This window comes from Ictidomys tridecemlineatus, chromosome 5, assembly GCF_052094955.1.
Source record: "Ictidomys tridecemlineatus isolate mIctTri1 chromosome 5, mIctTri1.hap1, whole genome shotgun sequence".
Lineage (NCBI taxonomy): Eukaryota > Metazoa > Chordata > Mammalia > Rodentia > Sciuridae > Ictidomys > Ictidomys tridecemlineatus.
Genome location: NC_135481.1, coordinates 17,624,831 through 17,637,970, shown reverse-complemented (window position 1 = coordinate 17,637,970; position 13,140 = coordinate 17,624,831). Strand labels below are relative to the sequence as shown.

The 13,140-nt window shown below is 44.4% G+C and overlaps 1 protein-coding gene across 3 annotated transcripts in view; it reads left to right on the top strand.

Moving 5' to 3' along the window:
- The window catches only part of Slc24a1 (solute carrier family 24 member 1), a 43,142-nt gene extending 30,355 nt beyond the window's left edge, over nucleotides 1–12,787 (top strand). The window contains exons 4-9 of one of the 3 annotated variants that reach the window (XM_078049449.1): nucleotides 1,040–1,103; nucleotides 2,285–2,376; nucleotides 6,380–6,823; nucleotides 7,543–7,632; nucleotides 8,427–8,593; nucleotides 9,741–12,787. In XM_078049449.1, coding sequence (XP_077905575.1) covers nucleotides 1,040–1,103; nucleotides 2,285–2,376; nucleotides 6,380–6,823; nucleotides 7,543–7,632; nucleotides 8,427–8,593; nucleotides 9,741–9,990 — 1,107 coding nt within the window. In that variant the 3' untranslated portion in view covers nucleotides 9,991–12,787. The remainder of the gene's footprint in view (nucleotides 1–1,039; nucleotides 1,104–2,284; nucleotides 2,377–6,379; nucleotides 6,824–7,542; nucleotides 7,633–8,426; nucleotides 8,594–9,740) is intronic. The other 2 variants (XM_021727682.3, XM_021727685.3) reach the window with 2 other exon arrangements.
- The last annotated feature ends 353 nt before the right edge of the window (nucleotides 12,788–13,140 follow it).

Sequence of the window (13,140 nt, the reverse complement as noted above, 5' to 3'; positions counted from 1 at the left end):
TTTTATGGGAACTTTTGCAGACTGTGAACTTCTGAGCCCCTCCCCTTACATGCTGGGTATAAAACTCTGAAACTCCCTGAACTTGGGGTTCAGGGAATTAATTGATTACAGCAAAAGCCGTACCCTCTGAACCTGGCTGCAGCCAAATAAAACTGTTTTCTGCTATCTTTGATGCCTTGCCTCGTTTGTCCCTACAACACAATACTCCCACTCCCCCCAACAAAGTACTTTGCATGTTGCCTGGCACATCGTCACATGGGAAGAGTTGCCCTCCCCATTTTCCTTGCTGGAAAATCAGGGCCGCACCGTTCTGTGCCCATTGCTATGTGGCCTCCAGCGAAGAAGGTGCACAGGGATCTAGAAAGAGGCCTTGCTTCGACTCTACGTGTCTGGGGTCAAAATGGGTGTGGCCAAGAGCTTGTTGGCTGTCTGGAGAGGAAAGGCTCATGAACATGGCCACCAGTGGTCCCCATGGAGCAGCACACACAGAATGCTATCACCCTGATTTCTAGAAGATTCATAAAAAGAAAGCTGCAAAGGACCTTACTGATAATCTAGTTCAAGGGTGGCAAAAACACATTTACTTGCCATCATTTCCCCATTCCCTGCCCAACACAGATGTCACTGATTAATTCTGGTACTTTGTCAGCAAGTTTGGATCAGAATCTTTCCCAATTTATCACTTAAGCAGCCATCACTTGAGCTCATAAGGGAAATAAATCCTACTGTTGTTTCTGAGTGCAAGTATGTCATTGTACCAGAAAGGATGTAGGCTCTGAGAGGGTGACTTGCCCAAGGTCACAGCCAGTTAGAGATGGTGCATGGAATTTAAGACCAAGTTTACAAATTGGGTGCTGTTAATAGACCTAGTAGGATCAGAATTCCGACACGGAAACCCCCAGGCCTGCCTTTCCCTGCTCACTTCTGCTCAGGTGGCTCAGTTGACCTTCCTAACTGAAGGGGCATGGTAGGAATGACTTTGCAGTCCCAGATGAGATGTGTTTCCTTTCTTATTCGCAGCCCACCCTCCTAGGACAAGGAGGAGAGCTTGAATCAGAAGGCCAGAGCCCAACCCCAGGCCAAAGCAGAAAGCAAACCAGGAGGTGAGAGGATGGCCGAACCAGTGGGGTTTCTCCTGCCACCTCCCTCCCTCCTATCGGCAGCCAGCCCAGGGCAGGAACCGAGGCACAGATCTTGGCCTCTGTGAGCCAGTCAGTCAGAGGGATGAGCTGAGGCTGCCCATAGTCGGTTTCACTCCAGCCTCCTTCTTCCAGTCTAGTCTCCAGATATATAGCTGCTGCCCAAGGGGGGCATTGTGAGCTCTTCTTAGATAGGAAGGGAAGGCCAGAAGGTTCTAGGACTCCCATTTCTTTCTAATTTTTTTTTTTTGGTAGTTATAGATGGACGGGGCGCCTTTATTCTATTCGTTTATTTTTATGTGGTGCTGAGGATGGAACGTAGAGCCTTCCACATGCTGGGCAAGCCCTCTGCCACTGAGCTACAGCCCAAGCCCCATGGACTCCCATTCCTTTTTTGCTAAATCTTACCTATGTCTTCTTCCTATTACTTCTACCTAAGGATAGGGTTATTAGTGATTGATGTGAAATCAGCAGCCCCAGAGAGAGAGGGAAGGCTCTGCTGGATGAGGGAAGGCCACTAGGGGTCTGATAACACAGACATCCAGCATCTGTGTGGTGACCAAGATGAAGGAAGTGGGACAGCTACTGCCATGTGGCCTCTGCACACCAGGTCTGTCTGGTCCACTCTGAAACCCTGGGAGGAAGGTAGAGCAGCATTCTTCCCATTCTGTAGGAAAGGCTATGCAGGCTCAGGGAGGTCAAGGGACTTGCCCAAAGCCACACAGTCAAGATGTGAGAGAACCTTACCTAAACTATTAGCTCTCCAGAATTTCTGTTTCCCTCCACTCAATCCTGTTCCATGGCTTTAACGTGTCTTGAAATCAGCAGGATCCTTTCCGGAGGATTAGAGCCTGAGTGCTGAGAGTGCCCTCCTTCTCTCTGCTTCAACTGCTCGAGCTGTTCACAGCATCCTTGGCCACGATGGCCAGGAAATGTCTATGAATACCTCTCATCTGCAGGTATCTCAGGGGATAGGGCAAGAACAATGCACATCATCTTACTTTTCCTACCAACAAGAAATTTCCCCCAACAAACCTTCAGAGACCACTCTCTCCAATAACCCTGCAGCCACTCCCACCAGTGTCTGCAGCTGCCCCCAGAACCTGGTCCACTCTTCTGACTTAACCCATGTTTATCCTTTAAAGAGGAGCCACCAGCTGAGCTCCCTGTGGTCACGGTCACACCAGCCCCAACTCCAGACACTAAGGGAGATCTGGAGGAGAATCCTGGTGGTCAGGTTGGTGCCCAACCTCTGCACCAGTGAGGGATTTAAGAAGCCCAGGGAAGGACTTTGTAGCCAAAGATAGTTCCTTCCTGAAGGTCTGAAATTCTATTTGAGTTTCATTCTTCACTCTTCTCTGAAGTCACTTGAAAACCTCAAAAACCTGATGTAGCCAGTAAATTTACTGTTAGCATCTCAATATGAGTGAGGTGATATGTACAAGAATGTGCTGTTGTGAACTAGGGTTGTGGCTCAGTGGTAGAGTGCTTGCCTAGCATGTGTGAGGCACTGGGTTCAATTCTCAGCACCACATAAAAATAAATAAAACAAATGTCCATTAACAACTAAAAAAAATCAAAATAAGTTAAAAAAAAAAAAAGAATGTACTGTGAGCGCCATGCGCTGCGAGAACACAAAGAATTGTTAGTGAGTTTATTGGCATCTAGGGAACAGTGAGACCAGGTGGCTCAGAACACCAGACATCTTGGAATGCGGTGGGACAGCATTCAGCTTGGTGACCCTCAGTCTGGGGACCTCCCAGCCTCCTCACTGCCTGTGCACTTGGCCAGACACCTCAGCCTCAGCCGCAGGGTCTCGAATTCTGACACAGCTTTGTCTTGACAACTCTTCTTCCACCATGCTCTGACCAAACTGAATTTCTTGCCTCCATGTTTTTCTGCTCCACACCTTGGCTCACATGGCTTCCTCGCTCTAGAATGCCATTCCCTCTCCATCTTTAGATAGCCTCATCTTGCCCACTCTTCCAGGCCCAGTTGTAAATACCTCCTCTGCTATGAAGATTCCTCCATGTCCCCAAATCTGAATGTCCATGGTGCTGTGTGCCTGTCTTGAGGCTCTTATCACTGTCTGCCTTGCATTTTTGGTCTTTCTTAGTCCGTACTAGTGGTGAGGTTACTGAAGGCAGGATCCACGTCTGAGTCTTCTCTGTTGCCACACGAGAGGGAAATATAATGCCTAACATCCAGCTATGCTCAATATAGGTCAAGAGACTTATAGTAAATAAATATTGATTGCAAGTTCCATCTGTTTTCCTATCCCAAAGTACTCAATTATATCTCTTTCATAATCCAGCAGTTTAGGGCCCAGCATCTGAGACATTTTCATACTATCATGAAGGTTCCAAGAGACCCAATATGGTTGGCTCAAGTAAAAAGGATTAAGAGGGCACAGAGGTGTCTCTGGAACCTCAGTTCAGGGAGTAAAGCTTGGATCTGGGCAAGGTGTCACATGCCTATAATCCCAGCTACTTGGGAGGCTGAGGCAGGAGGATTGCAAATTCAAGGCCAGCCTGGACAACTTAGCGAGACCTTGTCTCAGAAGACAAGAAGGGCTGGGGATGCAGCTCAGAGGTAGGGTACTTGCGTAGCATGTGCAAGGCCCTGCTTTCAATCCCCAGCCCTGCAGGAGGAAAACAAAAAAAAAGTGAGATTTATCTCACAAGGAGCTGGATTTAGATCTGGTGGCTTCTCGCTCTATTTGCTACCCACCCTCTGTTCCCCTCTGTGCCCATGCTCTGTCACTCAGCCTATCTTGGCGGCCTGGCTTTGTTTTCCTTGTCAGTCCACAACCTTAAGCCACCACCCCAGCCCTCTAGTCCAGAGCAATGACAGGTTCCCAGCCTTTAGGATCAACCCAGGTGCCAGGACGATGATCCAGTTTGTATCCAGTCAGCTATGGTCAGGAAGCCGTGGGGCACCTTGACTCCAACATGGAAGAAGGGGGCCACCAGTTCAGCTGCGGCTTTGGGGTGATAGTCCTCAGAGAAGAGGGTGCAGGCTTCTCAGACAGCACCATATCTATTGATTGAAATGACTAATTTCCTCCAGGAAGTCTCCCTCTGATGAGAGTGGGTGAGGAAGGAGGGCAGGAATTATTTCAGACTAAAATCTTCATTCCTAATTTAAAGCACAGGCCTCAGTAAGTAACAATGGACTTCTTTACTGGAGGTTCTCAACCCTGGTTGTTTAATGGAATAATCTGGGGGAAGCTTAAAAAATTTCCCAGGTCCCTCCCTCAACCAATTAAGTCAGAATATATAGGGTGGGTCCTTGGACACCAACGATTTCAAATGCCTCCAGCTGATATTAAAATGCAGCAGAGTTGAGAATCACTGAACATCCTTTGAGGGTTGCCAGTATTGTGACATTTGCTAGAGATGACATAGACACAGAGTCCAGGCCTTTCTCAAGCTAGCATCTTATAGGTTATTTGGGGAACCTAATCTGAGAACCCTCAGAATCAGTGGCTTTTAGTGTGGAGATAGTCCATGGTTCCCAAACACTGATCTGTAGACGAATGTATTAGCACCTGGGAAAATGTCAGATTCAGATTACTGGTATCCAGTTCCAGAGATTCTAATTTAGTTGGGATGCATAAAACCAGGAAAACTGCCTATCTTTCTTTCTTTTTGTGGTAGCAGGCACTGAATTCTGGGGTGCTTAACTACTGAGCAACAACCCAGCCCTTTTTAATATTTTATTTTAGGGTCTCACTAAGTTACTTAGGGCTTCATTAAGTTGCTGAGGCTGGCTTTGAACTTGCCTCTCTCCTGCCTCAGCCTCCTGTGCTGCTGGGAAAACTGTTTTTAATAAGCTCCTCCTGTGCTGCTGGGAAAACTGTTTTTAATAAGCCAAAGGTCTCATTCAGCCTGGCATTTATAAAGCAGAGTAGCTTGGTGGCTAAGAGGTCAAAGCATTGAACTCTGCATATTCAGATCCCAGCTTTAGTTTCTCCACCTGTAAGATGAATATAATTCCATGTCATGAATTGACTCATGAAATATAGTAAATGCCAGGTATTATTATTAAACCATTTATTCTGTTGCCTGGCACATAAAAATGTGTAACAAGTGGGGTGTGGGGGCACACATCTGTAATCCCAGTGACTTGGGAAACTGAGATAGGATTGCAAGTTTGAGGCCAGCCTCAGCAACTTAGCAAGACCTTGTCTCAAAATAAAAAACAAAGAGGGGATGGGGTTGTGGCTCAGTGGTACAGCACATGCCTTGCTGTGTGAGGCATTGGGTTCCATCCTCAACACCACATAAAAAATATAAATAAATACAATAAAGGTATTGTGTCCATCTACAACAGGGATGTTGCTGAGTGGTCAAGCCCTGGGTTAGATCCCAGTACCAAAAAAAAAGGGGGGGGCAGTAATAGGTATTATATAAAGTAATATAACAACTTAGGAGATCTAGTAGACTACACAATGTGTTGTTACCACCAAGGATATCATGCTATATACGAGGCAGCATTTATAGAGGCCAAGTATCTAAGACAAGGGAGGTGGTAGTCTTGTTCTACTGTACGTATGTTCTGTGTTCAGTTTTGGATGCCCTCCTACTGGGATAGAGCTAAATGGAATGAGTTCATCAAGTTGTGGAGCAGTCTGTAGGCTATAGCACCAGGGGCAGGGTGATGATAGAAAGACCTGGGGATCTTTAAACCAGAGAAGAGAGCTGTCTCCTGGACGGGCACTAGGCTTGCTCTGTATGGCTCCAAAGAGTAAACCTGCATGCAGAGGTGGCGCTGGTGTGGAATTTTGATGCAAACATGAGCTTCAAACCAATAAGAACTGTCAAAGATGACAGAAGCTGTTTTAGGTGGTGAAATCTCCATCACTGGAAACGACAAACTAAAAGCTGGGGGCTGGGGTGTGGCTCAGTGGTAGAGTACTTACCTCGCATATGTGAGGCACTGGGTTCGATCCTCAGCGCCACATAAAAATAAATAAAGATACTGTGTGTCCATCTACAAATAAAAAAATTTAAAAAAGATATTGTGTCCATCTATAATTAGAAAAAATATTTTAAAAAAAGCTAGACCACCATGGTTAGGAATATTGGGAGGGGAATTTTGCTGAATGGTTGCTCTAGTTTTCTCCTACTTAAGTGTTCAGATGCAGCCTAAGAAGAAAAACCACAAATGGGGAGGAGTGGGGAAGGAGGACAAGCAGAGCTCTCACCACATATTAATCTGTTGGCCTTGGATTGCAGGAAGGTGCTGCTGGAGCCGAGAACACAGGTGAAATGACAGGTGAAGAGGGTAAAGCTCCTGGTGAACAAGGAACTAAGAAAAGTGGAGGTGAAACTGAAACAGAAGAAAAAGAAGATGAACTCAAAGGTGGAGGTGAAAACCAAGCAGAAGATGGTGACATGAAAGGTGACAAAGGTGAAACTGGAGCCCAGGAAGTCAATGCTGAAAATCAAGATGAAGCCCAAAATGAGAAAGGTGCAGATGATGAAGGGGGAAGTGACGGAGGGGATAGTGAAGAGGAGGAGGAGGATGAGGAGGAGGAGGAAGAGGAGGAAGAGGAGGAGGAAAAGGAGGAGCCTCTGTCCCTGGACTGGCCTGAGACCAGGCAGAAGCAGGCCATTTACCTCTTCCTCCTGCCCATCGTGCTCCCACTGTGGCTGACGGTGCCTGATGTCCGAAGGCAGGTGAGTGCCCAGCTGTACCTCAGGCTGCCTGTCCATGGGCTGTGGGGCCTCTAGGTCCCAGGGCTCATACTCAAGGGGATGGAGAGGTTGGCAGGGTTCCACCACTGCAAGGATGTGCGACATGACTAGAGCTCTGGAGGGAGACCATGCCTAGGTGACATACCACTGGGATTGGGGGCCCCTAGACTTCACAGTTGCCTTTTGTCCCTCATAATCAGTGTCCCTGTAAATAGTGTGATCTAGTCTCCTTAATTCCTGATTCTTGATTTATTATTTAGGAATGATGCCACTGTATCATGTTTCCATGGGATTTTCTGAAAACCCAGGGTGGATACTGATATTCCTACCCAGTGTTTCTATTTGTAGAGAAGGAACTGACTAACGTGTTCTACTCAAAGAGAGTCCATTTTCTGTCTTTGGGTCCAGAGAGGATGGGGCAGGGTGAGATTGCAAAAGCCAAACCAGATGTCCTGATGCATCTGGATCTAGGGCAAGCAAATAGCTCTTGAGTTTGGTGACTGTTGAGTGCCCTCCTGGCTGGACTCCCCTGCGCTCACCTTCTTGCCCATCCACCTCAAGGCGCTCACTGGAGACAACGTCTCAGTCCTACTCTGGTCTCCAGACCCTCCCATCACTTCCACCAGATCTTGGCACGGACCCTGGGGCTCCCTCAGGAGGGCCAAGACCTTTAGCCTTTTTTTCTCTTCCTTTTAAAACAGGAGTCTAAAAAGTTTTTTGTTATCACCTTCCTGGGATCCATCATTTGGATAGCCATGTTCTCCTACCTCATGGTGTGGTGGGCTCACCAGGTAAGTGAAGGGCAGGAGCTCCAGTCTTGCATCAGCAGCTCCCAAGGGCACTTTTTCCTCTCAAGACTAATTTCCAGTACCCAGGGAATATCAAGGAACAAGTGAATTTATGTAGTTTCTACGTTGATTCTAAAGGTTTAAAAGTACAGACATCTGATTGTGGTGGGCACCGAGCTTTTGTTTTGTGTGGTATTCATCCTAGCACAGAAAGCCTCTCCACTCCAGCGATCGTGACTTATTAGCCTTCTTCCCTACTTTTTCTGTCACGCTGTGCACCTCTCTCCTCACACTCTGACAGCCAGCTCAGTTTTGCTGGCTGTCTATCTTCTTCCCAGTCCTGGTCTGTGTACCCAGGGCTTTTCCGTCCGGCTTGGAATCGTCCTTCCAGAGCTGTAAACCTCTGCAAGCTTTTCTCCTCTCCCTCGGCTGCCAATAGGGCTTGTGCCATACGCCCGTCTGTGGCCTCTAATTTGGTTCCTGGCAACAGCAGAGGTCTGTGTTTTCTGGAAATGCTGAGGTAAACAGATATTTGGAGAGGCAGCCCTTTGGGCAAGGTAGACGTGCTATAGTTGGAGTGACGGGCAAGGGCGGAGCTGGTAGTTCAACTTGGAGATGAGCAGGGGCCTCGCTCTCTCCCTGTGGCCGCCCATCCCTTGCTCAGGTGGAGGGTGTGCACTGAGCTCCTTGGAAGGGGCTCCCCCTGCACAGAGTAGTCTGGGGTTGGTGCTGTGAAGGCTCTGTGGGTTTTCCCAGGCTCTTGCCATGGTTTCTCATTACTGTTACTGGTTCACCAGGTTGGCGAAACAATAGGGATTTCTGAAGAGATCATGGGTTTGACAATCCTGGCAGCTGGCACGTCAATTCCTGACCTCATCACCAGTGTGATTGTTGCTCGGAAAGGCCTGGGAGACATGGCTGTATCCAGCTCTGTGGGTAGTAACATATTTGATATCACTGTCGGGTGAGTGGTGATGTTCCTTTCCAAGGCATGTGAAGTAAAACTGGAAATCTCTGCACGGCTGTTTGCTGGTTTTCTGCTTCATTCATTACGAATAAAAGGGCGTGCACAGTTGTTGTTTCTACAAGGCAACAAAGTATCCTTCCTTCATCATCACAGCCCAAACAAAGGGTTCACAGAACTTTAACGCTGTTGGAAATGTAACTGACTAGAATTGACAGATGAAGTGAAAAATGAAGCTCACTCCATTCCATTACAAACAGTCAAACATAGGTATCCAAGTTTGCAGAGGGGTTGGAAGGAAACTTTTCACTTCTTGATATTCCAGCTCATTTGCATTTGGATTCCTGCTAGCCAAGTCTCTAAAAAGCATTTTGTATAAACAAGCAACTCCTTCTTTCTCCTGTTCCCATCCTCTTTCCAGTCCTCCTGACCTCATCAGAGCAGAGGGTTATTTCCATTTCCTCAGTCCTGGCCTGGATGTGATTCCCTTTAATTTGAATTGTGAAGTGCTTGCCTAGCAGGCATGAAGCCCTGAGTTTGATACATACAAAGAAATAAATTGAAGGTGTATGTGCATATTGGAATGGGATGGCAGACAGTGGCAAAGAGGCCTAGGAGAGCCCCCTAAAGAATTTAAAGAAACTTTATCCTGACATAGGCTTTAGTCATAAAAATTTAAGAGAGTCAGGGGGCTGGGGTTGTGCCTCAGTGGTAGAGCACTTGCCTAGCATGTTTGAGGCACTGGGTTCGATTCTCAGCACCACATATGAATAAAATGAAGATCCATTAATGACTAAATAAAAAATTTAAAAAAGATTTTAAAAAATTTAGAGATTCAATTGATCTGTGTTAGTCATATAGAAGGTAGAAAGCATACAGGAAAGAAAATAAAGTTCTAATTTAGAGCAGTGTTCTAATCCAGATTTTCCCAATCATTAGCTGTGAATCCTTGGACAAGCACTTTAATTTCCCCAAGCCTTAGTTTCCTCACTTTGAATTGGGGTTAATAATTTCCACTCTATTTCATAGTTTCTTTTTTTGTTATGTGTGAAAAAAATACGTGCTTAGTAAACTGTAAAATACTAATTAAGTATATGGAATTATTATAAACATTAAGAATATTCACAATGTTTCTTTAATCTTGCAGCTTGCCTGTTCCTTGGCTGCTTTTCTGTCTTATCAATGGATTGCAGCCTGTGCCAGTCAGCAGCAATGGCTTGTTTTGTGCAATTGTTTTGCTTTTTCTCATGCTCCTGTTTGTGATCTCTTCCATTGCATTATGCAAATGGAGAATGAACAAGATCCTGGGCTTCACAATGTTCCTTCTTTACTTTGTATTCCTGATAATCAGTGTGATGTTAGAGGATCGAATCATATCCTGTCCTGTATCTATCTGAGTCAGTCACTGTATTCACAATGGACATAGATAAGATTGTGCCAGAAGTTGTTGTACCTCTTGTTATATTAATAAAAGAATGAACATGATGGAGGAGAGTGAACTGAATAGTCCGGAGTCTCTGATGGGAATGTGATTTGGGACTGAGCCTTATCCTTGAAGCTCATTGTGGGTCAAGAACCTCACCTCTGGAGGAGTGGAGTTCCCACCTCTTTCTCAGGAAGACTTATCTCCTGTGGAGGCTGCAGAAGGAATCCTGAAGCCAGAATGTCTTCTAAATTAAAGAACTGGGGACTGGGGTTGAGACATGCGCAGCAGAAATAAGAAAAGGTCCCTTGTTCATAGTTCCCTGATCATTCCTGAAGAGCCACGGGTCTAAAGATGTAGATGCGGGTCTACACCTCACTCTCTTGGCTCTGCTCCAAGCACACACTACAGTTTGCTACGTGCCCTTTTTCTGTTCAGACGCGAAGTTTTATCAGGCTTGTAGTTATTATATGTTCAGTTACTGAGTTTAAGGAGTTAAGGCTATGGGGAAAAATAATAGAAATCAAATCTCATTCTACATCATAGTCCAGTAAAATGTACACCAGCATTTTCTAGCTTTAAAAGAAAGCATTAGTTTTTATTGTTACATTTCTGAAAAGCGAAATTACAACAGGAAGCAGCCTGAGAAATGAAAATTTATAATTTGCTCTTGAATTGGGAGGAGTGGAGATTAGAGAAGGAAAACTACTTTAAGGGCTATTTAAAAATATGTTCTTGTTAGAAAACCCAAATTTGAATTATCTCTATCAGTAGTCACTTTGAGGGGTTGATACTCAGCTGCCCTGGTTCTGTCCCTCCAGCATGTTTTACAGTGGCAATGGTCACTAGTGAATGAAAAGGGATGTAATATTTTTTTGTGTACGTGGGGGGGGCAGGTACCGGGGATTGAATACAGGGGCACTTTTCCACTGAGCCACATCCCCAGCTCCTTTTTGTATTTTATTTAGTGATAGGGTCTCACTGAGTTGCTTATGGCCTTGCTAAGTTGCTGAGGCTGACTTTGAACTTGTGATCCACCTGCCTCAGCCTTCTGAGCTGCTGGGGTTATAGGCATGTGCCAGCGTACCCAGCAAGGGATGTAATTCTAAAGAGTTCAAAGTCAATAGAGCCAAATATGGTTTATAAAGTAAAAGATCCAGTGGGGCAATGCTATTTTTTTTTGTGTCAACCTAGATAGGATTGTAAGGCTAGACTGATTTCTTGTGTGGTTCACAAGTGGATCTTAAGGCAATTTACAATGGGGAAATGCTTGCCACAATAACAACATGTTGTAGCTAATGTAAAGGACACTTGTACTCTTTAAAAAATTTTGTGGTTACACGACTTATGTGGAATTTGATATGCTTGTATATTAAGCCACTGGTTACTGCTTTTACTAGCATTGTTAAGGGGCATGTTAGAAATAACTTTATCTTACTGGTATCAGAGCAAAAGGAGCTTGGGTGACTAACTTATGATGGCAAATATGGCTTCAATTACAAACAGGAGGAATGACTGATTCACTAAAGCAAGAAGATAGCAGGACAGATGTGATGTGGAAAAAAAAAGATCAGTTATTTTGGTGTGGGAGGGCTAAGGTGTTCAAAAAATTACATTTTTTAAAGATGAGCTGCTTCATTTAATTAATTGCTTCACTACTTGAGGACTCCCATGATTTGAAAGTAATTTTTATTAAAAATTTAGTAAAAATTATGAGTCCTAGTGGTATTTTGTTTTACAAACATGGATGGGCTCATCCTTGTCTTAAGATCATATAAGCAGAATGCTCAAGAGAAGACTAATGAATACGAAATTCTATATTCTTAAATTAATTAATCTCATTCTTGATGGGGCCACACTGTGGAATCTCCATATATGAGGGCCCAGGAATAGGAAGGGACATCCCAATATCAAAATTCTGGGTGTCAATTTGGTGTCTATAGCCAAGTCCAGCTAACCTCAAGGAAGTCACCTCCTCGGTGACAGCCTGGATCTGATGTTTTTCATCGGACCTAATGAGGAGAGATGAACAGTGAAATGGTCTTTAACAATAAAGTGCTGAGATAGCCATTTAATAATTAAAATGAACTCCAATTACGTAATTATCTTTCCCTAGTTTGCTGGACTTCTGGCATCCCTTTGCCTACCAAGAAAGTTCTGGTCACTTCACATTATGACAGAACTAAGTTATAAGAGATGAAATCTGGGTCTTGGCAAATGAGTAGAAATTCACCGGGTAAGAGAAAAAGAAAATTCCAGGGAGATGGAAAACTCATGTAACTTCTAAAAGATTAATTTGTTATGCTTGGAAATTAAAATTTCTGTCACACATTTACAAATCATCAGTTGAATAAAAATCATGCTTTTAAAGAAAGTACCATCTTAAAATGTCAAGAAAATATTGAGATGATCCTCTCATTTGATATGTAAATGATCTGTATAGTTACCTGGGACAAATTTTGGTCATTCATTCAGCCTAGAAAGCCTTAAGTGTTCCCACATGAATATCTCAACTGGAAGACAGTTGAGATACTCATGGCTGTGCCATGGATGACTTTCTTCATTCCCCTTAGAGTTGCATTTACTTGATGGTCTTGGCAACAGGTTTGAGCCAGATTTCAAAAAATGTGAAATTCTTTCTAATTAAATGGGTTAGGATTCTGTATGTTAATAAAAAAGGAATTGATTCCAAATATTTGAAAATTATATGTATTTAGGTGGTTACTATACTTTTATTGACTTTAAATGCCAATAAATACCTTTGGCTCTGATTCCTTTTTTGTTGCCCTGCAGGTTCAGCCTGCAATGTGTTCTGTGACTGGCTGTTATGAAAGATGCAAAGAGAGGGCTCATAAGCAGGTCTGATCATCCCCAGGGTACCACCAGGGCCTGGCAGGATATCCTGGGCCAAGACTGTCTATACAACAGAAGGTACATTCTGGTCTTCAGGTCGTTGCTGTGATAAAACAAAATCTAGAGGACTTGATTTATGGAAAAGTCTATCAGTCGCTCCAATGGTTTTTATTACAGTATCACATTTGATAAGAAAATTTTAAATACAAAAGGAGGGAGCCATCCAAAGGAATAGCAATTGTGGAAAGGCAGTAATACCTTTATCAGAAGT